This window comes from Chelonoidis abingdonii, chromosome 23, assembly GCF_003597395.2.
Source record: "Chelonoidis abingdonii isolate Lonesome George chromosome 23, CheloAbing_2.0, whole genome shotgun sequence".
Taxonomy (NCBI): domain Eukaryota; kingdom Metazoa; phylum Chordata; order Testudines; family Testudinidae; genus Chelonoidis; species Chelonoidis abingdonii.
The window spans coordinates 13359725-13385835 of record NC_133791.1 but is presented as its reverse complement, the minus strand read 5'-3'; the positions used below and the strand labels follow the sequence as shown (position 1 = coordinate 13385835).

Below are 26111 nucleotides of genomic sequence, written 5' to 3'. Positions count from 1 at the left end.
TGTCTTCTGACCCTGTCCTTCCATAATGAGATGTGGCCTGCCTTCATCAGCCCAAGCTCCTGCAACAGAACAGCTCCTATGTAAGCAATATTAATTAAAGCAACAGCTCTCCTTTGAGGAAATCCACGATCACTTGATTTTGATGTAGACTAAGCATACAACTGTATCTAGAAACAGAAGGCTAACATCAGAGAACCTTCCCATGTAAGAGAGTGTTCAGTAAAAGAGTCCAATTACCTATCTGAGCCACTCCCTTAAATTCTGTCTACAGCAACCTTTTTACAAAGTTACAAAATAATATTGTATTGTAAAGGTAATGCATAATTCAATAATAAGCACATATGTACATTATAGTAGTGGTGCTGGTTCTTATGATGTACATGATTTTCCAGTGTTTGAAGGCTGTGTTGAACATAAATACAGAAAGAACTTTGTCGTCTGTAAACTCTTCGTAAGAGCAGTAAAGGGTTGCAACATACAACATACCTGACCAATGCACAAAAGCAAGGAAATGAAAAGTTAAGCCACTGAACAATACATACCTCTATTCCTCTACACAGAGGCACACACCTTAATCATTACTACAACTACCGTAACGCTAAGGACCACACATTGAAACCTGAATTCTGACCCCCTCAACACAACCCTCACAACACATCTCTTTACCAACTACCTTCTACCAAAGCTATTAGATTGGATGTTCAGTACAGCAGCATTGGAAGGAAACAGCTGGGTAAAAGTAGGATGTAAAGTACAGCATCCCTAGTGGGACCGAGTTAAAGGTTGTGGTGTACTGTCTGTGGTACATTCCCCTTATCCTGTGGTGTTCTCGCTTCTTAGCTGAAGGCACTAAATTTGTGGTTTTCAACCTTGTTTCGTTTGTGAACCCCTAAAACATTTCAAATTGAGGTGTGTACCACTTTGGATATCTTAGAAATAGCCTGTGGACCCCCAGAGATCCATGGACCACAGGTTGAAAACCACTGCACTAGATGAAAACACATCTGCTTTCTCCCTCAAAGTATTAATATCCATCCATAGGTATTCAACTGCAGGATAACCTATCTATTGTACATTTACTGAACATTGTGACCTAAGTGTACTTATTTGTTTTGTGTTTCTTTAACAGTTCTGGATTTGCACTCTGGAACTGAAGATGAGATAATAGAAGTAATTTTACAGCATTTGTCTCTCTTATCTAAGTAGGTTGTAAATTCTTTAGGACAGGAACAGTCTCTTACTTGTTTATACAGTGGCTTGCACAGTGCTACTATCATAATAATGAAGCATTTTTTTTTGTGCATGCCATCACTGCAAAATTCTTCTTTTCTAGGGTAGATTTTTTTTCCTTTTACTTCCAAGAGAAATCTCCTTAGTTTTATTCATTTTCATCAATCGTTGGGACAAGGGGCAGGTGAGTAAATGTGTCCCTAGGCTAGTAATATCTATGTGACAGTTGTGAAAGGTTAACATATTGTGCAAAATTTCTAGGAGAGGAGAGCAGCACCATTCCAAATGTTCATGAACCCATGTTAACTGCAAGACTACTCCATCTAACATTGAGAGTACTTCATCCCTCTGAATAAATTCATAGAACCAGTGGTACCTGCCACTTTAGATACGAGGACAAAGTCCCTGCCTCCAAGAGCTTGCAATTTAAATCAGACATTACAAAGAACGACAACTGAATACAGTGGGTATGGCATGGGAGGAAACATTAAAAAGAAATGGGAATTAATTTTAAAGATCATTTTATCAAGGAACATGGAGCTGTATAATATCTCATTTTATGTATTTATTATTTTTTAATGTAAGAGGTAAGTCATGCACCAGAGGAGGGGCGAACTGTACCTGAGAAAGAGATCAGGACACATTAAGAAGGAAGCAAGTTCAGGCACACTAAATGATGTGAAAAATAAGCTTCGCATTCAAGGAGACAGACAAGTAACATTACTTTTTGAATATATGTTTTAAATAATTTCGTGCAGTGATATGGCTCTCAGGTTCCAAAAAGTTTGAAATGCTTTTCTATATGATACTATTTTCTCAAAGTTTTTCTGCAGCTACATTTGTTTGCTTTTCTTTGCAGCAAATTTACTTTGGGAATTTGGCTCTTATAATTTTGCAGGCTAATTACCACTGATTTAATCATTTTGGGTAACTATAACATTCTACAAAATATTTTATCTTGTAATGTTTTAGATCAAACAAGTTTCATTACCAAACAAAACTTCAGGTTAATTCAAATACTCTTTAAAATATTACAAGGAAAATTACTAACTTGTGTACATAGAAAGCTGCGCTAAGTGACTCTCCAAAGTCTAATCTATACTAGGAAACTGACCCAATGTTAATAGTTGTAACAGTACTAAAAACTGTTTAGCTTCTAGTATAAACTGAGATTAAGAAGACTGGCGAATGCCCCTTGTCCTACTTCTTAAGAGGATATATTAACAGGAAGAGCAAAAGCTGTTGAAACAAATGCTTTCAGATGTGACTGGGAACATCTGCATAGCTGGCAAGGTAGGTTTACTTATTTATTTGCCGGTAAGGGAGGCAGCAGTGTAAACTGAATGATATAATAATCTGTGTTATTCCCATTTATTGAAAGTCCTAAAAGCAAACCATACATCTATATTTAAAATTTGCATTAAGTACATATTTGTTGAAATCCTGTTCAGTGGATGGAGAATGGCCATGTTGTCAGTGATCTTTTTTGCAAAATATTTTCTCCCCTCTATGAACAGATCTTGTTGTGCAGTAAAGTTGCAAGAATGCAACAGAAAAACAATTTTTTCATAATCTGGATAGATTCATAGATTCCAAGACTAGAAAAAACCTTTCAGATCATCTAAGCTGACCTTTGTGTCACAACAGGCCACAGACCTTCCCAAAAATAATTCCTGGAGGATAACTTTTAGAGAAAAATCCAGCCTTGATTTAAAAATTCTCAGTGATGGAGAATCCACCAGGACCCTTGGTAAATTGTTCCAGTGGTTAATTATTCTCATCATCACACGTTAAGATGCTGATTTCTTTTGAAAAATCTTTCTATATTTGGCAAGGTTGATTGAGATGTTTGGAGCTAGGAAAATGCAAGAGCAACTACAATTTTTCTTGTGGATCTTCCAATCAGGCTTCCAAACTGATCAAAGCGCACATACTGTGTATATAGCACAGATCCCAGACAGTTTTCCAAACTGATAGCTGGTACAATCTATGTTGTTTGTGACACTTTGTTTGGGAAATGCTGTTTACTGACTATGTGGATAAGTTGAGATGACTATTAATGGCAGAGTAAGACCCACTAGCATTGAATCAATTCTCATGAATGAGCAGAATATAGTCCGTAGATAAAGGGCACTTCATATATTAAAGCGAGACATTAGATAAGCGATAAGAGTGATGACAAGATTAGGTGTACATGAAGCTATACTGCCTTTATTTGGAACAATATCAACGCTCATAGCTAGTAGGTTAAGCCCTCCCTTAATCAGAGAAACAAAAAGTGTATCTCGTGAAACTGAGATTACAGTATTTAACTTCTTTAAAATATATGTAAGCCATCACAGCTCTGCCTTTTTTTATTTAAAGTTGGAGATCTGAGAGTTGTCAAAGGTTATGCATTATGAAATGAAAAAATGGAGGAGTAAAATACAGACCTTGCCTACATCTTTTATTAAATGATGAAAAGACCAATAGGAACTATGGATTTCTTGTTATTATCTGAAAGGATCTATCTCAAGCAGGCAGGTTGTGCTGGGTAATGATTTGTGTGCCTTGAGCATGCCTAGGAATTGAGAAATGCTTATCACCAGTAGTCACTTGCTGTAGCTCAGTATTGACAGTTGTGCTGTATCAAACCATTAACAAGCCCAAATACAAAACAGAGTGTTCATACATATCTCAGTTTGTAATAGTGGCTTGCAATTTTATTTATATAGTAAAAAAAAAAAAAAAAAGACACACCCCTTAGGTTGCTAGAACTGACATTTCAAGTACATTTTCTCACTGTTCAAGAATTTGGTTGCTAACAGGGAAGTGAGACATTTCATTCCATATTCTTTATGAAAATACACTTCTACTCCGATATAGCGTGACCCGATATAACGCGAATTTGGATATAACGCGGTAAAGCAGTGCTCTGGGGGGGCAGGGCTGTGCATTCCAGTGGATCGAAGCAAGTTTGCTATAACACGGTTTCACTAATAATGTGGTAAGATTTTTTTTTGGCACCCAGGGACAGCGTTCTATCAGAGTAGAGGTGTATGTTTGATATGAATGACATAACTGAGATATACTTTATGCAAGATGGCTCACGTGAGACATCACTGGAAAGGTAATGATTTACTGAATGAAATTATCCAATTTGTATGCCTGTATCATTTCTGTATCTGAAGTAAGGAATATTGACTACGTATCTGTATTTCAACTATACTACTTTGGATACAACAATGGAAAAGCCAGACAGGGTTGATGGCTCATCAGCGAGGACAATGGACTATGAAAAGGTTGGGCCTTCCTGTGGACTGCTCCATATTGCCAATGACTCATGACTGACTAGACAGTCAGGTGGTCTGGTCACCTGATACTAAACATTACCTGGGACTTCTTGTAACTTTCCACTGGAAGGGAAGGAGGGGTCAAGTTTGGGAAACAAAGGATTCCCGCCTTATGTAAATCCGATTTAAGGGTGCAGAGGAAGGCAAATGGGACTCCTCCTCTCCAAGGCCTGTCTGCCCAAAAAGAAAGTCTGCTAAAGCCACCTGAAGGGAAGGCAAGGGGAGAGTCAGGAGTCCAGTCTGAAAAGGCATGTAATTGGAACTCTGAACCACAGAAACTTTGCAACCTGCCTAAAACAACATTTAGGGTGAGAATTTACATTTTGTAACCTGTTTCCTAAGTATATTGAGCTTAGCTTGAGTGCTGTTTTATTTGCTCAATACTCTGCTTTGTTCTGCTGTTATCTCTTGTATTCACTTAAAATTCACCCTTCTGTAGTTAATAAGCTAATTTCTTGTTTCTACTATAACCCAACTTATGTAATTTCTAACTGGGGGTTGGGGGCAAGAAGTTGTGCATATTTCCCTCCACACTGAGGAAGGGGGCGAATTTCTTAAAACCTTTGAGTTTTTACTCCTTAAAAAGGAGTGGGCACCAGAGTGCTGGAGCAAGCCCTAAGGCTAAATCTTTCCAGAGCTGATCTGTCTCTCTGTGCAGCTAGATGTGGTCCTGCCTGTGTGCTTGGCTGGAAGAGGCTTGTGAGCCTACCCCAGCAAAGCCAGGTAAAGGAGACTAAGACTGGTAGAACGGGCTGACTCAGCAGCACTCCAGCACATGAGGTGACCCCCCAAAGGGCCCAAATCCGTCACAGGAAGTACCAAAATAAAACAGGTTCTTGAAAGAAAAAGAAGAAATGGATACCAAAAAGTCATCACTGACACTTCACAAATGGACAGTGCTACCTTTAAGGTTTTGTAGTAAATGGTCCTGTTGATCTCCAAAGGGAATAGATTTTGCTCCTTTCCCGAAAGTGCCCAGTTCACATATCGTAGCCAGTTTCCTTTCCTTGGATCAGTTGCATCAACACACATCCATCCCAAGTTTGGGTAATATACCTGAGAAATAGAAAAGTAAAGGGACAACTGAATTAGCCTTAAATATAGATGCTTAAATACACAGGAATACATGTTCAATAATTTATGACCGAAAGGCATTGCTTGATTATAGAGATTTGAGAATGGTACAAAGTAAATATTTTACAGATAACACCCCTGACCCCTGGGAGCTTGGAAAACAGAAATCTCCAGGCACTTACCCTCAGTTTGTATAGAATTTGACTGATTTTTGAGGGGCAGGAGGATGGTTATACTAAATGGCTCTTGAATATTAATGGCATATTTTAATCCTAAAACACAAGGGATGAAATTCTGGCCGCACTAAAATTAATGGCAAAACTCTCATTGACTTCAGTGGAGCCAAGAATTCACTTTGAAGTTATTTGAAGCTATTGGCTTAGGAAAAGGTCAGAAAGCATTATAAACTTGTAAGTCCTCTCAAATGCAGAGCATATTGTTTACTTCAAGTAACAGTGTTTGGTGCACCGCAGACAAAGAACTAGTCACTTGATTCAGTTGGCATATTTTGGACTTGATTTTCAAAAGGGGCCTCTGATTTTGCACCTGTGCTTGGAGATGTATTTTACAGCACTTAACACTCTCTCTGACTATGCTTACAGTGAGTTGCTAGGATATGCGCTAGATAAGGTACCTGCAGTTCTATGGATGCAAAAGTATGGGAAGTCAAACTGCGAAATATGACCATTTAACTGTTCATGTATATATTACATAACTGTGAACTCTGAAATAGCACCACCTGGGTCAATGCTGGCAGTCAGAACAGAACTAAATGAGCCTTAAAAATTCAAAATGACTGATTGTGTCCTCCCAGCCACATATTAATCCAGTACTTTGTAAGTGCATCCCTCATGCCTGGCACTGGGATTTCTGATTAAAGTCTATGAATATCCTTACATGCTAATCTAGAAACTTGTTCTTTTATATTATCGATGTTTTAATATTTTGTTAGATTTCCCTTTCTCCAGAAGTGGAGTAGGCAAGAGAACAGTGAGTAGGTACAGAGAGAGAGAGTGTAAAAAAGTAAAAAGAACCTCTTGCTCTAGGAAGAGAGAACTATTTTTCACTGTGAAATTAAGAGATCAAAATTAATTTGACTAAGTCGCAAAAGGGTTATGGAATCATTGTGTGCATTATAATTTTTGCAATGAATTGTACATTACAATGGGACCTAATGTGCTCATCTTTTCTTCCTATAATAGCTCTCAAATGCCCTGAGTGGAATACTTCAGTGCTGAATGTATCTATGTTGTATTAATATTAGGCCTGTCAAACAAACATCAATCACAATGAATCATGCCATTAAATAGTAGAATGCCATTTTAAAAAATATTTTGGATGTTTTCTGCATTTTCAAATATACTGATGTCAATTACAACACACAATACAAAGTAGACAGTGCTCACTTTATTTTTTTTATTACAAATATTTGTACTGTAAAATACAACATAAATAGTATTTTTTTCAATTGCATTACAGTTCCTGTAATGGGGGAATCTCTTTATCATGAGTTGAACTTACAAATGAAAAACTATACACCAAAAAACTGAATTAAAAATCATCATCATAAATCTTTAGAGCCTAAAGTCCACTCAGTCTTACTTCTTGTTCAGCCAATCACTCAATCACGTTTGATTAAAATTTGCAGGAACTAATGTTACCTGCTTCTTGTTTACAATGTCATCTGAAAGTGAGAACAGGTGTTCACATGGCACTGTTGTAGTCGGTGTCACAAGATATTTATATGCCAGACGTGCTAAAGATTCTTATGTCTCTTCATGCTTCAACCACCATCCCAGGGGACATGTGTTCATGCTAATGAAAGGTGCTGCTCGATAACAAATCGAGAGCAGAGCAGACCGATGCATGTTCATTTTCATCATCTGAGTCAGATGCCACAGGCAGAAGGTTGATTTTCTTTTTTGGTGATTCAGGTTCAGTAGTTTCCATATTACAGTGTTGCTCTTTTAAAACGTCTGAAAGCATGCTTCACCACTTCATCCCTCTAAGATTTTGTACAGCACTTCAGAATCTTAAACCTTGGGTTGAGTGCTGTAGCAATTTTTAGAAATCTCACATTGGTGCCTTCTTTGAGTTTTGTCAAATCTGCTGTGAAGGTGTTCTTAAAACAAACGTGGCATTCATCAGAAAACATTAATCTCCCTTAAATTCATTCTCCACCTTATTCTGATTTACTTTCGCATGTAGACAAATCCTAATATTTGCAATTAAAATAAATTGAATAAAATTGTACTGTTCATAATTTTTTAATTAAAAGGTAAATTGTTTTATGAAATGTAAAATTAATGAACAAAATGATTTATCTATTTATCAATTTGGCAAGTCTTCAAGGAATTTTTAAAATGATTTATTAAAGTCTATTAAATGTTAGATCATGCATTAACTTTTATTCTCATTGATTACTTTTTTCAGTCCATCAAATCAGAAAAGTTGGAAGTTAAAATAATTTACTTTTTATCTTGTTTCAGTGAATAAAGTACTATTTTACCGTGTGAAGGCTATCTTATGAGTTTTTATAAAATCTATCCAGCTACAGGTTTGAAATGTTTGATATTCCACGATCCTGTATAAATTGTTTAAGTGGGTTGTAACTCCATTTAATTATCTTTAACATATCAAAAGACAGCTTGTAATAAAATCAGTTCACTGGCAACATATAAATCCTCCTTTGCTTTTAAGATATGCTATATGCCAACCACATTTACTATTTGAATCAAAGACAGATGTCTATACGGGTATCATGGATTGTCATACATTCTTTCCAAACTACAGCAATAACCATTTTTTGAAGCTGGAGACTTTTTTTTTATTTAAAATTGTTTTTCCTACCTCAATACACATAGTGGATTGTACAGTACAAGTACTGGGCTACTCACATAGAAGTTTTGGGGGAAAGATTTACATACATATGCTACAACTAGAAAAAGAAGAAAGGAAAAGTACAGATAGATTCTGCAAGTTTTGTTTAAACTTAGTATTTGCTTCTACTCCTCTCAATTCTATCTAGGAATTGTAACCTGTCTTTCCTCCACTCCCAAAGCTCTCTTAGGCCCTGGCTTTTTGCACTGTTTTTATCAAAGCACAGTTCTCCCAATAGTAGCAACAGTGCAAGTGCTATTGCCTACAATGCATAGGGTCAGATGACAATGGCAAAAATGCCTGCACCTGTGCTATACAAGGCCTATGCCACTGTGCTATTCAAAGAGCATTTTAAAATAACCCGTTTTCAGAGGCTAGGTTGTGCCGCCTCTGGAAATGGGGCATAACTTTGTTAAAATGTTTTCCTTCTGTTAAAGCCAGGGAATGTCTAGTCTTCATTTGAATAAAACAAATGACCTGGGCCCTATCTACAGCGTAGACCTGCTAACTGAAACCTGCTTTTTTTAAATGGTGTTGTTTTAGTGTAAATTGAATTGTAAGAACTACTTGTTTGTCCATATATTTAGCAAGAATGATGATGAGTTATCTAGTAGTTATGTATACTGCAGCAGCACCAAAAGGTCTCAACCATGGCAGGGCAGCATTAGGCTAAGCACTGCTCCAGTATATAAATAAGCGACAGAATATAGTGTGTAATTGTAAAAGACAAAAAAGGTCAGCAAGAGACAGACAATGGGAGGAGGTGGAGGAAGATGTGGAGGGGGTAAAAACAATAACTGGATATTTTAGCATAGATTGGGTGAAAAATTGTAAGTAATGAGCCAATCCTCTTTCTAAATTTCTAAAATTTTCAATATGGCATTTTTCTTCAGCTTCAGAAACACTTTGGCTGGGGGATGCTACACGGTGAAAAGACATGTGGCTCACTATGAACCTTCAGTTAGTATCTTTGCAAAGCCTAAGTGATAAATCTGGCTTTGGGTTTCACCCCAAGTTTTCCATTTTGCTACATGGTGTTGCATCATTTGAATCATTTCTGATGTTTAGTTTAAAAACACTTGAAGTATACATTTGTTCCTCCCCAATATTTTACATATCTTCATTTGAAAGTATACCTCCAAAGTTCATTAAAATAAGGATGATTTATTAAAAAGTTTTAGTTCTGTGGTGCCCACACCATGTTGGTTTGTAACGAACTAAGGTGTTGATGACTGAGCGTAAAATCCCAGCAGAATCTGCCAAAAATGTCTGCACATTTGTTAGTCTTCTCGTTATACCACAGATAGAAAAAGGGTGACCATTGTCATTGTTCAGATTTCACCAGCTGATTTCTAGGATTGTGCTTGAAAGTGTAACACATCCTTACCTCTGTGAAAGTAAACTTCCACAGATCAGAATTATAAAATCAGTCTGTGTAGCTAAAATGGAAGAACAGCACAATGTAACGTTGTTAGGGAGTGCAATCCCAGTATGGAAGACCTAGCAGATACAGAGTGCAGGGCCAAACATAACTAGATTACTTATTATTTCAACCAGTCTTCACTGTACTGATGTTCTTTTAGGTCTTGTCCACAGTGGGCAAGGAAACAGCATTTGCAACTCTCTAGGATGCTGTGACTAAACAATTCCTGCTGGACAGGATCTAGATGGCTCGGCACAACGTGCCTCAAATTCTGGGCTCATCAGCACATAACGGTTCTTCCATGGGTTTTCTAGCAATGCCACTTTTAGCTGCCTTCTCCTCCAAGAAAGGAAAACATCTACAATCTTTCTTCACCCAGGCTCTGAGCATACAGGCACAGAGCTATACCAGACAGAGCTGACTCAGAAATGCCCACTTTGCCTGAAGTTCTGCTAATTATTAAATAAATAGAGATACTGATTTCAAGGGTCTCCCCCTTCCTCCAGATGGCTTCAGAAAAGCCTGAGTGTTCTTTTTGTTAGTTTTGCTATTGTGTTTTGTTTTTGGACATGACGGCAATGGTCACCTCTCTTAAAGATCCACTGCTGAGCAGCACCCTCTTTCACAATTTACCTTGTTCCAGTTAAGATGCTAGAATGGTTTACAGATGTGAGAGAGCTGGTAAATATGCATATGAGGGCCAACTGCTGCAGCCTACAAATCTTTTCAATCTACATTTTTCAATTGCTAAACCAGTACTAAAGCAAGCTGTAACTGTTTAAAGTCTGACCCTGGACACTTTCATTACCTACACTGCAAAGTAGATCACTTTATAACAAGTGGTTCAGAAAGGTCAAATAAATACAAGATGTAATTGTCAAACAGAATTAGTAATTTACTTGGTGTAAGAGGTTTTCGTTGTATGAATTTTCACTATGCAACAGAGAGAAAAAACGTGCAGCTGAGGTAAATAAATTTACCTGACTGATTTCATCTTATTAACTGTACTTGTATTAGATCTAAGTCTGAGATACATGGGATTGTAATATCCTCTTGTAATGTCTAGAGGCACTTGATGGCTTATCAGGCATTCTACCTGAATTATTTTGATTCTGCTGGTTGTTAGTTTTCTTATATGGGAAATTACCATTCTAGGTCCATTTCTGTGCCAAGGTTCAACAGCTAGCTTGATGTGTGTGTGCATGCATCTGTACACACAGTGCTTCACAGTTTGTTTTATTTTATTAGGCAGGTGGCCAACAGGGATTACTGATCATTAAAATCTGTTTCTTGAAATCTGTAAAATGTGCACATAGTAACATTAATAGACCTGCTATCACTGTTATCCATCCTTCCCCCAACTCTCTGTTTGTTTGTAACGCTCGCTCACTGCACAGTCTAAACAGTTTATAAACTCTTTAGGACAGTATAATGAACCGTCCCTTACTCGTTCTCTCTACAGCAGTCTTAACTCTGTCTTCTTGCCAAAACGAAACTCAGGACTTGAATAGTTATGAACTACTTGAAAAATGAACAAACCAAAGTGTCCCCTAAAATAATTTTAACATGTAAGAATGTTACAGCAAACAAAATGGCTTTTAATGGAGCTACAGTGCCTATCTAGTAATTTCCCACCACTAAGTTTCCTACAGAAGGTATTCATGTTACAGATTTACCTCTTACCTTGAGACTCTGGGGAAGATTAGATTTCCATATTTAATGCTTTGTACAGTCACCAAATTAGCCTTCTAATTTAAAAACACAAATGAACTGAAAAAATCTCTCTTCAGAGCCTAGGTTTACTTTTAGCATGGATTTCTATCGTTCATTGTTTAATAAATTCTCAGCATTACTATTGAGAGATTACAGCTGCATATTGTACTTAAAAATTGCTGTTCCTACTTTCAAGTTTGCCCACTAGTCTAAAATTTCAAGGTAGCTTTTCTCCAACATTGTATACTTTTAATGCCGCCCATGGACCCATCCACACCTGTCAATGATCTTAGTAGGAAGTAATATCTATTACTAGATCTATTACAAGTCCCTACATTATCGCCTTCAGGAAGACAGAGGGATTTGAAGTTAAGATAGCTTGTAGTCAGATGTACTTCATGTTGCTTTACAAAACATCTACTTAATATTTTATCAATGACAATGGCAGGGTTTTAGCTGTGTAATTCAAAACAATTGCAGTCTGATCTGTAGTTTCAACAAAGCATATTTTCTGAAAAGGAAATAGTTCTGCTTTAAATAATCATACACAATGATCAATAGCTATAATGTCTGAAAAAAATTAAATGTCAAATAGAAAATAATCACTTAACTATACCTGGCTACTTCCTTTACCAGCTGTTTCTTACCTCCCACATGAATACATTGTTCTTAACTTGGGATCTTTTTTTCTTGTCACCAACAAATGGTCCGAATTTTTTGCCTTTTAAAATTGACTTTGTTGCCCAGACACCTGGAGAGTTAAATCAGTAACTGTAATTAGTCTACTTTATTTCTGACAAATAGCTTTCTTAAACATTTCAAAAAATTATCAAATACATGCCAATTACCTTCAGAGAGCATTTACAGTATCAGAACAGAAAAGAAATAAAAATTTACTCAGTCAACTTTCCAAGCCAACTCTGAGCCCAGAAAAGAAACTTACCCATGAAAGACTTGAGTAAATTTATAGACCTGACATGAATAAACTCCAGGTTTGCTGAACCAAAGGAATGGCAAGTGAATTCCAGATCAGTTTCCTTACTCACAAATGAGAGCAGTGTCTCTACTGATCAGAGTTCAAACCTGGAGACTACTAGCTGGAATGTCCTAACTGATCAACTGTTGGGATGGTGAAGAGGAAAAGAGGTGGTCTTCTGAAGGAAATGAAGCAAACAAGGCAATATTCTGACACACAAACCCAGCATGCTATTCTCTCTCTCTCATTAAAGCAATAGAATTTGTAACGTAAGCAGAATGGCAGAATCTATTTCAGAAGGATGAAAAACGGTATTTATCTAAAAAAATGTTGTTCTGAATCCTTCGTGTCTCATCACCAGGTAAAAGCATTGAAACCCCATAGTGCTGTATGCAAGATTTTATGGTAAGTTTCCATAAAGCTACACAAACTGCTTGTCAAACCACTTTGCACTGTTTCAATTAAGCACACTATTCAGCTGATGGTATACAGACAGCCCACACACCCAAGCAACAACCTCCATTGTCTCAGAACAGTTCAGAATAAAAACCAAATGCTATTTGTGTTGTAGATATGAAGTAAAATTCTGCATACAAATATACTACTGAAAAACTGAAGCAACTACACTGACCTCAGTGGAGTGAACTTTGGAATTACACTACAGTAATTTATCCCAGGTTTTTAATGTACAACTGACAAAAGGGAAAGGAAGAGAACTCTCTACTTAGTACCATACACTGAACTCAGGCATTTCCCCATCTTATCCTGTATCTACTATCCCAGTCTTTATACAGTAAGGTAAAGGTGACCACTCCAATCCATCTGTTTATCTGATCATATTCACAATACCTTACTACAGAGATTCTCAACCTTTTTCTTTCTAATCCCCCTTCTCCCCCCACCAACCCCAACATGCTATAAAACCTCCATGGCTCACCTGTGCCACAATAACTGGTTTTCTGCATATAAAAGCCAGTTCCAGCATTAGGGGATAGCAAGCAGGGCAATTACCTGGGGCCCTGTGCCACAGAGGCCCCCATGAAGCTACATTGCTCAGGTTTAAGCTTCAGCCCTGGGTGGCGGGGTTCAGGGACTGGGGCTTCAGCTTTCTGCCCTGGGCCCCAGTGAGTCTAATACTGGCCCTGCTTGGAGGCTCCCCTGAAACCTGCTCTAGGGGGCCCTGAACCCCGGTTGAGAACTGCTGCCTTTCTATATTATCTTGGTGTCTTTTTTTTAAGATAGATAGTAAAGACCCATATGCCAGCTACTATGTAAGGCTGTTTAACTTTTTAAAGAACAACTTATAAAGTTATTTGAAGACACTTCTAGGAAAATCGCATTTTCACCTGTTTTACATACAATAATGGAAGAAAGGCAAATAAAATGCACACAGAAGTTTTTAGGTGGTATTTAATAGTAAGAGAAAATTTAATTAAGATTTGTTCAAAATCTACATGTTTGGCCCTTAAATTATTATTCACACCTTAACAGAATTTTGATCGTTTCAAAACATCTTACTCTGAAAAGCTGTCAAATTTTAAGAAAATTAATTATATATGGACACACAAAACTGATGTCTTCCAAGCAACCTTAATTCTTAAAACTATCCATCCTTCACTAGAATTAAAAGACAAGCTCCATGCTCAGACAATTAACCTTTGGTAGGTGCATAACTGTTGGTCTACAAAGATTAAACATTTTGATTTCATTGACAATTTGATACTTGCTTTAAAAATACTTTTACCAAACTTTTCATTTCAGTATAACACTTATATAGTGTTATAACCTTCATAACTAAAGAAAGTTTCTAAGTTCCCCCACTACATCTGACTTAACTCAAGGCATGACATTTCTAATTAGACCTTGTTTATATTTTCAGCAATGTATTTCCTTGCCTCAGATTGGAAAAGCAAGAGAGTCTTCAAAATTGATTCTAATATTTTTCCATCATAAGTCCTTGCATACTTTAAAGATCAACAGGTTACTTAATCAGTCCAAGGTATTATTTATTATTTGTACTGTTGTAGCACTGTGTAGCCTCTATTAGGATCAGGGTCCTACTGGAAGGCATTGTCCCTGATCCAAAAGAAACTTACAATCTAATTGGTACTCTCAAGCTGCTAGCTTTCTGCACAAATTCCCCACCCTATAGATAGAACAAGCTCCATCAAAGCTCTTAATGGAAACTTCACCTCTTCGAAAGGCATTAGTGAAGCTGCATGGTGAAGTATTTCTGCTATCAAATTTGCCCTCTCTCAAAACACTTCTCCATTGTACTCTACCAGCTGCTAAATATCCAGGGAGATTGCATTTTTTATGCTGTATCATGGAAAATATCTGCAGCAAGGACATCAGTCTTGTGTGGTATTTTCCAGGTCTGCAGTGAATCCCCCCTTGCAGGCTGAAGTCAAAGAGCTGTATGGTGATCATCAGAGAGCAAGATGGGGGTTTGGATGGAACAGCAAGATGACTGCACAGAACTACTAGCAAAAAATTAAGCTGTGGAGGAGGTAAACGAGCAGTGAGTGAAGGTGATTCAGCCTAGGGATGTAACAGTATTCCTTAATAAAGCCAAGATGCAGAAAGATCAAATTTAACTCCGATTCACATTCTGATGTTCATTCAGTGCAGACAAGCATGGTCTGTTGAAGTGCAGTGACGGATCATTCTCACAGAGACCTTGCTAGCCAGTCCACTGTGGATCATTCGTCATAAGTTCAACAGAAGTTTGCCTTTATTCTCCATCTGGGAATCAAGTTGCCACAATAAAAAAGTGAAAAAAATACTTATCTGAGTTACTATGTACAAACCAGTGGTACAAGCAGAAGGTGTCCAATAGGGCGACTGTGGAGGACTCACAAGCAACACAGAGAGGAAAATCATAACTCTGGATTGTGAAGAATTTACCAGTACAAGTTTAACTGGTGGAACACTAGAAACCTATTAAACATCATTTCTGATCTGATAAAATGCATGCTGCAGGAGAACAAGAAAGCATAAAAAAGGCTTTTTCCACTACAAACACAATCTCATTGCTACACAATTGCAATCTTTGTCCTTTAACAAGCATTTTCATAATTCACACTTTGTTTTATTTTAACTTCCTACCCCATTTCAGTTTCCTTCCTGTTTGTTTCTTTGAGGAATGGGACTGCACCATTTCTTTGTTACTTTAATGCTCCATTTTCCATAGCTGCCAGAATGTGATATTTTTGTCTTCTAATTTCTCCATTATCTTTTCACAGTTACAGCACTTACCAAGCCGTGTCTTGTCAACAGCAGATGGGAAAAGCCTCACTTCCTCAGGAAGTCCTTTAAGCACATGTTCAGGTACATCAGCCAAAGTCTCAGCTGCTCCTGCAGATTCAGTTGTGTTCTGCAACTCAAAAAACAGAAGGGCCATGACCATGATGAGAAAAAAACATTTTAGCACAACAGATGATCAACCCATACAAGATAGAAAAACTGGTGACAAAACTAAAGTGAAATTTTAATTTGGCATTTCAACTAGGGATTCAATATTGCAAGTGTCTTCCACATGAAGGCATTGCAGGGTCTTTGGTACTCTCATCACACTTGTTTATACTTTTGTAGACAGTTCTAAAATCATGTTAAATTTCCTAGTGAGAAATGTACTGAATTGTTCCTTTGGAAATCTCTCTTTGTTCCAGTTATTCTATGCTCATGTTTGATATTGACAAGTTGATGCATGTATTTTGTCTATGGTCACTATTTGGCAAACAAATGCAACTTAGGTTTCTTTATACCGCAAAGGCCATTTGCCACTTACGTCAGCCTTGTGTTTTATTTAAAATTCAGAATTTCCATCTCAGAAATATTTAATCTCATATGTGCCTGAATTTGGTATACGTAACAGCGTTGGTATGGGTTACCTAACCGCTATTAACAATAGCTATAATAGTAATATTAAAGGCAAAAAGTGGAACAAAAACAAAGGTTGCGCTCTTTGTCCCTTTGAAAAAAAATTATATTTCTTCCATTATTCAATTTACCTAAATCAACTCATTTTTCAAGTGTGTTTTTCATTCTTGTTCAGCTAATGTTTTGAAAACTGTGCAAATTTATATATTAATCAAATAAAACTGGTCTACAGAGCAGAATTATAAATCAATCTTAAACAAGAACATTACACAAGCATTCCACATATTAGAAGCAAAATGTTCTAAGTAGGATCCGAAATCCATAGTTAGGCACATGTGCACACAAGTTTGACTATTTGGTCAAGAGTCTGGAGTCCAGCTACTTATACAGTCCCTCTGAGTACCTCTTTCCCTCTGAAGGAAAAGAAATATAAGAGGGTAACAACTGAAGTCTAGAGCAGAACTGAGACCTGACCCCATATCTCCTAAGTCATGGTCCACTGTTTTAGACACAAGACCATCCTTCCTCCTTAACGAAAGGTTTTCCAAAAAGTTTAGTTTTCAGTGTTCTTAAGAACATTCAGTTCAGTATAACGTTCCCTTCTCAATTCATAGTGGCTCAATCAAATTGTTATGAAGAGATCTCAGAACTGTAGGTAAGTTTGCATATCCTGCAAATTTGCATATCCTAGGCATAAGCAGGCAAAGTTACTTTTGCTATGGCTAGACTCAGTTCTTAATTCCGCCCACTTTTCAAAGCTGTGGACATGTAAAAGAGGTACATAAAAGCCCCAATCCTGCAACTGACTTTAATGGGACTCTGTACAAGCACTGCAGACCACCTGCACTCCATCAACTGCAGGATCATATCATGATGAATAAATTTTTTTGTTAAAAAAAAAAAAAAGTTAATATAAACATTGGTATATGAAGAGGTTTAGTGCCCGTAGACTATTATCATTATTAAATTTAAAATTTCTACAGCTTCCTGTTGAGGTGCTAGAGCTGTTCTAAATCTGCTAAACAACTGTTTGATTAAAAAAAAAAAGTGTAATTATTTCCACACTCTGCAAACTGGATAATGGCTGCACAACTTTTGCTCTAGTTTTAAAAAAATCCCAAGCAAATATCATCCCATGGGTAATATTCTGAGAAAGTTTTAAGTCACTGAAATAGACAGTTTAGTGGGAAAATGCATACATAACTTTATTTATAGGAAGTGGTACAAATATGCATTCAGAACTTAACTACTCTAAAAATTAGCAGTAAGGAAAGAAAGCTTTTTAAATTTTAGGGTTTTTTTCCAAAGGTGTTTGGCTTATCCTACAGCTTGTGTCACAGCTACTAGCCAAGACGTACATAAACAGAAAGATTCATGCCCCAAGCCAGAGAATAGGTCAGTAAATCTTGACCCAGTGGCCTATCCTCCTTCTCTGAGTATATGACAACAGACACTAAACAGGTTTTAAAAAGAAGAAATTGGGTTTTAGTAGTGAAGTGCATTTTTTACATATTTAACCCTTGCCCAAAGCAGCTAATTGAGTAAGGCAAGCAAGTGCATGTTGAGATTTACTCTTCCGCTGCAGCATGTTTTAAGTTTAATATGACTGTTTTGACTATAAAATTTAACTTGGTAGTTCAATATTTTTATTCTGAGCTTTGAATACTTGAAGAAAGTTGACAAAGGAATCATGTTAGACTGTGAGTTTTTCAGAGAAGGCACTGTTTTCATCTGTACAAATGATACAGCACAACCTTGTAGTCAGCAAAGATAACTATGAAAGCTGATCAGCTGCTGTGCTAAGTACATTAATTCAAATTAGTATCAGCAATACAGCCCAAACAGTTGTATATTATAAAGCAACACTGATGGAGAAGATATTTTACCTATTAGGTACCCAAAAGACAATATAAACCTGAGAAAGCCACTGGACTGGGGGTACTATGCCCACTTGGACTCCATATTAAAATAGATGGGAGTCACCACTAAATTAACCATTTATTTACATTAACTATTCTCAAAGCACTGCTGAAACCCCACTTCTTAAGCTATCTTGTTTGCCTTAAAAAAAAAAAATTGAAATCTATGCTATTAAGAAGCGAAGAGCGGCTGATATACTACTCCCTTAACTTACGTCTGTTGATTTGACTCCTATGGCCTAGCACTGTGGTGATTTTAGAGAAAAATGAATCCAGATAAAATAAATTTGTGGGGAATTAGGAACACATCTACTAAATTATGATCCACAATAAGTAGGGCCCTACCAAATTCACAGCCATAAAAATTGCATCATGGACTTTGAAAATCTGGTCTCTCCCCGTGAAATCTGGTCTTTTGTGTGCTTTTACTCTATACTATAAAGATATCAAGGGGGAGACTAGCATTTCTCCAATTAAGGGACTTGACCCAAAAGGGAGTTGCAGGTGGGGAAGGGGGCCGCACGGTTATTTTGGGGGTGGAGGGGGCGCACGGTATTGCCACCCTTACTTTTGCAGTTCAAAGCGGGGCAGCCGGAGAGCAGCAGCTGTTGGCTGGCTGCCCAGCTCTGAAGGCAACGCCCTGCTGGCAGCAATAAGAGTGGCAATAGCATTCTATGCCAAAATTATATTTTTACGCTGCTGCCTTCAGAGCTGGGTGGCCAGAGAGTGGCGGCTGCTGACTGAGGGCCCAACTCTGCAGGGAGGAGCACAGCAGTAAGGTGGCAATACCATACCATGCCATTCTTCCTTCTGCACTACTGGTGGTGCCAGCTCTGCCTTCAGAGCTGGGCTCCTGGACAGCAGCCACCAGCTACCTAACTCTGAAGGCAGCGCTACCACCAGCAGCACCACATAAGTAAGGGTAGCAGTAACACCCCCCTCCCTCCTCCGAACTCCTTTTTGGGTCAGGACTCCTACAATTACAACACTGTGGAATTTCAGATTTAAATTGCTGAATCATGAAATTTATGATTCTTAAAATTCTATGAAATTGAACAAAATGACTGTAACAATAAGCTCGCTTCAGCTGAAGTTAGTAAAAGTAATTTTCCTCAACAGGAGAGTAGTTTTACACAGGATTGCTCGATCTGCCTCAGATGTCTGGCTTGTAATTCATTTATCTTCATCGTAAATTGACAGTGTAAGTGAAAAACATGGCTAAAGAAAACATATCCTATTTTACTTTTGTTTACAGATTTATAAAATAGTTTTCATACCAGTACAAATAGTTTTTCATACCTAAGACTTATGTTTAGGATATAATGAGTCAAAAGATACCAAGAGATGGCAATGATATTGTGTTGAAGAAGGTGTCACACATTGGCTGGGCTATGCTATCTACTAGATAAATATTTACTATTTATATTGTGGTAACAGCCACACAATGTGGTACGTGATTTCCAACTACACTGTTGCTCTGGTCCAAAGGAGTTTAAAAATGAAAGACAGGACATAAAGAGAGAGACAGAAAAAGAGATGCAATATGCAAGTAGAGTGATTAGGGTAATGATTAGCCTACTTATTTGTATTACAGTAGCAGTCAGAAACCCCAAATAGATGATAACCCTGCTATGGTAGATGCAGATTTTTTAAGGGATGTTACATTGAAATCTATTCAATTTAAAACAAAAACAAACAAATAAATTATAAGTAGTTTCAGGTACCACACCTGAGTCTCCCTGTAAATTTCTGCAATCATATTTCTTATTTTTACAAGTTTTTCTTTTCTGTTGTGTGGAAAACAAAGGCAAAACAGGAGGAAGTCATTTATACAGGACAAACAGTGAAACTGACTACGAAGAAAGTGCTGTGAAGTGCCCAGAGTAAATTGAAAAGTAGTGGAAAATGTTTCTCTTTCATCTATTGTAATCACTGGTGTTACTCATCTCAATACAGTAGAACCTGAGAGTTATGAACACCTAGGGAATGGAAGTTGTTCCTAACTTGGAAATGTCTAACTCGGAACAAAATGTTATGGTTGTTCTTTCAAAAGTTTACAACAACTGAACATTGGGTTAATACAGCTTTGAAACTTTACTATGCAGAAGGAAAATGCTGCTTTCCCTTTATTTTTTTAGTAGCCTATGTTTAACGTGGTACTGTACTGTATTTGCCTTTTTTCCCCCTCCTGTCTCTGCTGCTGCTTGATTGCATACTTCCTGTTCCAAATGAGGTATGTGGTTGATTGGTCAGTTTGTAACTCTGGTGTTTAACTCTGAGGTTCTACTGTAGTAACTAAAAAAATTCAGAATAAGGTGATTTTTTAAGTTGATGGTGTCTCTTTACGGACACTTCACAGAAGGCACTACAGATTGCTTCTTTCTCCATATGCCTTTCCCTGCCAGTCCATACCATTTTGCTCCAAGCACAATATGGGCTGCACAATTCAACTTGATAAAAGACATCGGGAAGGTTCACTTTGAATTCTGCAAAATACAATGATTTGGACCAGCAAGGCAACAAATGAAAGGCAGGCTTTCATCCAAGAAACTTACAAAAGCCAAAAACACATAGCACCCCCTGCAGGAGCGCTGGGCAGATTACTGGAAAAATTCCTATCTACCACAAACCTTGTAGCTCCAAAAATCAGCATGAAAACAAATGTATTTTAGTGCTAGGTTTGCTTCTCAGTTACCTACTTTGCTACAAAAACATTATAAATTGCTGTTAATTTGTTTAAATGTCACAATATAAAAATAATGTTTCTAATATTCTGAATTTGAATCATGAACATACTAAAGTCAGAATTCTCCAATAGCCACAAAGAGTTAAAAAATAAAAATAATCATTTGGTCAGACTGTATTAAGGGGAAATGTTAGGTTTTAAAAGGTTAATAAATGGCTAATCAATTATTTTAAACTGTTAAGAAGCCCAATAAGATACTTCTAATCAATTACAACATCTTCTGTTATGCTCATCATTTGTACTACATGTCTGTAACATGCTTACAACATAGATTAATATGTTAACTTTTTATAAGCTATTTATGAATGTACCCTTCATTTCAGAGTTACTGAGCATGCACAACTCCAACTGAAGTCATTGCTCTTTAATAGAACTGCATCAGGTAGGTGCTGAAGATGTTTAGGTAACTGAAAATTTGTAAATACAGAAGCTCCCTGACTTACGCAAGCGTTCCGTTCCAGAATGCCTTGCGTAAGTCAAATTTTGCTAAGTCTGGAAAGTATCTCCAACAATTATGCAAAAACAAACAAACAAACAAACAAGATTTCTGTAAGTCAGGTTTGCGTAACCCAGGGAGTATCTGTACCAATTTTTTGGCATCCAGGTTTGATAATTCTGGCCACACTTGTTCTAGGCCACAGAAAAAGGCAGTAGCAAAGATGGAAATAACAAATCTAAATATCTAGGAAAGGTATCAAAATATCAACCAAAACAGAGGGACTGCACAACTGGCCTGGGTAAACCTGCTCTACTTTGAAATCCTCCTTGCTTCTACACAGGAGACAAAGCAGAGGGATGCTAACAATGCTCATATGCATACCGATACTCAAAAAGCTCTTCCAGTGCCCAGCTTTTTTCTTACCAAAGAAAAGGTAAACGTTTGAGAAAAGAAATTATGGGCACATTTGTGTATGCATCAAATTCAGTTGTGTGTCTTCAAGCCAAAACTGATAAAAAGACACCCTCCTCCCCCCAACCTCCAGTGTCAACACCTTGTGAACTAGGGATCTTTCCAGAAATGACCAATACTTAAGATATGGTTTGAGATTAAAAATAGTAAAACACTTCCCAGTACTAGGTACACAGTATAGCCAATCAGTATAAGCGGCATTTTCAACAATTTTTGACATTATAACTGTGTCGCTCTGATACTAACTATATCACACTGATCACTGCTGCATAACTATATAAAAACTTAGTTATCTGTGATAGTTTTTCAAACAAAACAGTCAATTTTGGTATATTGTGTACATTGTACATATCATTTACAGTCAATAAATAAAGTGACCCCCAAAGAAATAAATAATTTAGGAGAAGCTTTGGGTGCATTGCTGAAAATCTTTGGAATCAACTATATAAAGTGAGCTAAAAATTGAAATGTGTAAGACCGTGTTTTGACATTTAACTGTGTTTTCACATAGGACTGTACAGTATATGGTATATGCAGTGCTCCTAGGTCCTCCTTTTTACAAATTTAATCATTAACAGAATAACTGAACATGACAAGCATTAATCAAACAAATGATACGCCTTGTTTGGGAAATAATCTTTAGTACCCCCTTTCTCTAGGGAAGATCACAATATTTCCTGAGCAGGGTTTTCAAGAGAAGGATAGCTGTACTGATTTGAAAACTCTAGGTCCTGTAATTTAATCAGCAACATTGACTATACTATACCCTTGAGAAGGCTACAGCTCCTTGGGCCAGAAGTACTGACAGAGTAATGACAAGACAGCAAGGACTGCAAGCAAAAAGATATGGAAGATGTAGAATGTAAAGATAATGGGGTAATCTAGCCAGTATTAACCATTGGTACTGTCCTCAGAACATTTTTTTTTCTCCCCATCATAAATTTGTTTTCTTAGAGTTTTCCCCATCCCTGCGATGTTTCTTTACAAGTCTTTCATATCTTACTTAAGCAATGAAAAATATATCCTTGTAGTATGATATTTTCAATATAAGTAACAGGCATTTGGAAAAATATGCAATATTAAGATTCAAACACCAAAACATATAATAGTGATAAGGCTAAGGAATACCATTTTCTATACACTTACTGTGACAGCTGTGCATTTAAACATTTGAGACTTGTGTGGCCAAGTGCTAAATAAAACCAGTAAAGTATCAACATCAATCCAGCAGTTTAAAGAGTACACCCCAAAATGTCTACTGCTATCACAGTACTAAAAATATAACTTCCACTGCTGTAAATCAACACTAAGCATTAATGTATCAAAGAGAGGCCTGCACCTCAGGTTGTTTTAAACTTGTTTTGACTCATCAGCAGAAGTCACTAGATACTTTTTTCCCCATTAGTTGAACATACTGGCTTTTTGCCATTTTTTTATTCTACACAAAACACAGATAAAGAGAGGCTTGTCCTGCACATTAGCACACTTAAATACTAAAATAAGTTTAAAATTCTCATATTTGTTGATTGTGAACCTGTGTGTCTATATGTATACCTATCCACACACGCAGCATAAGCAAGATCTGCTGAAATCAGACATGTTTACTAACATTATTAATATGATTTGAGTTCTGAACAGTTAAAATAAAAACACCAATCTTAGATTTGTAGTTTCATTTAAAAGGCAGAAATGTACGAATATTTTAATACATGTAAAGAGGGTCATTTTCTACTTTCTCTGTTCTTTGCAATGGCCTGTGAAACTATATAGTAACTGTTTTTTGAATGGCTATTCTGACCCTATTTTAATGCTTCAACCAAGAAGAGGGTTGGGGGCTCAAGACCAAATAATATTTTTATTTAAATGTAGTAGTCTATATAAAAATGCAGACTTTGGCTCATTAGCACTTTTAAAGGGAAAATTAATTCCCTGTAAATGCAATCCTCTAAAGGAAGACTCCACTATAAACCTGTACCCCATCTCATGCCCTTGAGAGCTGACAGCCTAGCACAGTATAGTTTAACATCCTCTGACAGCGAGGCAGTCCATGCACATGCCTCGTGCCCAGGCGGATGGACATATAAACATACAAAGCACATCTCCGCCGTTAACTGCCAGTTCCTTTTTAACAGAACTTGTCTAAGTACCAAGGAATAACAAAAATCCTAACTCTCATGGGAAGCTAAGAGGGGAAATGTAGATGTACAGAGCAAATGACCTTCAGAGAACTCCTATTACAGGTAAATATAGCAATTTCCTTTCCTTCAAAGGTATATATCCTTGACAGAGCCTCATACTCAGTGATTACAAAGCCAGGGGAATGTCTCTCACAAACAGACTAGGTTACTCAATGAGGCTGGAAAAAAATTACACAGAATTAGTGTAATACGTCCAGCCTATTATTATAATTAAAATATTAGAAGAATGCCAGGTAAAACAAATACTCATCATCATAACATGACGCCAGAGAACCATTCCTTTAAAAATGATAAACATAGGTCGGCAGAATTTAGCAGTCAGCTAAACATCATTTGAAAACCTTTCAGGTCAGGATTACAGTAGTTAGCCACATCAGTCTTCTTCAATCCATTTATTAATTAGCAAAGTGTGGAAAATGTGTATTTCTTCCTGTTAGAGGTTACTGAATTGTACAGACTTTTTGAAGCTCTGCTGGATGTAGCAGCCTATAACGTTTGAAGACACATTAAGAATTTCCTCCTCCTTCTCCCTCCCCACCATTTATGTACAAGCATAGCACAAATATGCACAGGGTTTCGTAAAATCTCAGAAGAAGTGAGTTGGGAAACTTTGCACAGTAAGTGGGCAAGCTCTAACGAATAGTTTTTGCTTATTTTAGACTTTTATTTAAAAATATTTTTACTTTATAACTCTCATGTTTGTGATTTGCCAAATATGAAATGATACAGTGCTATGTCTTGAGCTCAGAAAGTTTGTTTCAGTGTCTCTGCCACTACTACAGCATTTCCAAACAGCAGCAGAGTGAAAATGACAATACTGTGGTCATATCAATTTTATTGCCTTGTGCTTCAGTAAGCCTGGAACAACTGCAAAGACATGTACACAGAGGAGGATGACCTAAAAATTGGAAACTACGGAAGATGCAGAATGTCAGGGATCCCCTGCTACCCACGGCAGCCAAGAGGTCAGAGGATGGGTAAAGACTTTCCATACTTCTTAGCTTCCAGCAGCTACAAGTCCATGTAGGAAGAGAAAAGGTTATTCTCCTCTTTCAACAGGGAGAGAAAGGCAGGAGTAACGGGGAGGTTTTGTGACTTTCAGACACTTGCTAGCCTTAAACAAATATAGAAGCAGAAGGCACCTGAGCTGACAGAGCATGGTGACTGGAATTCCAGCACCTCTCCCCTTCCCAGTATCTGGGACAAATGGGATTGGGCTCCGCACCAGGGCACTGGACATGGATTTCATTAGTGATCCCTCATTGTATTTTTCATCTTGGTCTCTGGCTAGAAGGTGTCTTCTAGAATACATGAAAAACTGCAAGGTAGTAAGCAAAATTACATAATTTTAAGGTTTGACTCTTCCCAGTATGTCAGGGCCAGAAAATGTTAGCAGACCAGGACATGTTCCCAGTACTGCTCATCTTAAAAATGTTAATCCCCATTTAAGTATGTACTCTCTCATGAATTTTTTTTTAAAAATAAATAGTACAGAGTCAACTAGTCTGGACAAAAATTGTATGGCATTTTACTAGATTATCCACTTAGGCCTGTCAGAAATTCTTCCCTAAATACCAGCACTATCCTTCAGCCTCAAAAACTTCATAACAGTCCTAGCACGTAACAGAGTATGGAACCTGCATGTATCTGCAGGTATTAAAATACAAATCAGTACCTAAATTTACTTCTACTTACATAAATCGAAGAGATAAGCATCTAAAAGTCATTCAACACAGCAGTTTGAATTCCACCTCCACTGTACTAACGGAATTCACAAATCATTTGTTCAAGAGCATTGACAATGGCCTGTTTCATGACACTGTAGATT

General features: G+C 37.2%; 1 protein-coding gene across 9 annotated transcripts in view; it reads right to left on the bottom strand.

Moving 5' to 3' along the window:
• Positions 1-26111, bottom strand: part of PRDM2 (PR/SET domain 2) — a 99852-nt gene that overhangs the window by 49666 nt on the left and 24075 nt on the right. For 8 of the 9 annotated variants that reach the window (XM_075060351.1, XM_075060355.1, XM_032775370.2 and 5 more), the window contains 3 exons: positions 15887-16004; positions 12300-12403; positions 5466-5618 (listed from right to left, as the gene is read on the bottom strand). In XM_075060351.1, the coding sequence (XP_074916452.1) occupies positions 5466-5618; positions 12300-12403; positions 15887-16004 (375 nt within the window). Of the gene's footprint in view, positions 1-5465; positions 5619-12299; positions 12404-15886; positions 16005-26111 lie in introns of those variants that run through there. The other variant, XM_075060354.1, reaches the window with a different exon arrangement.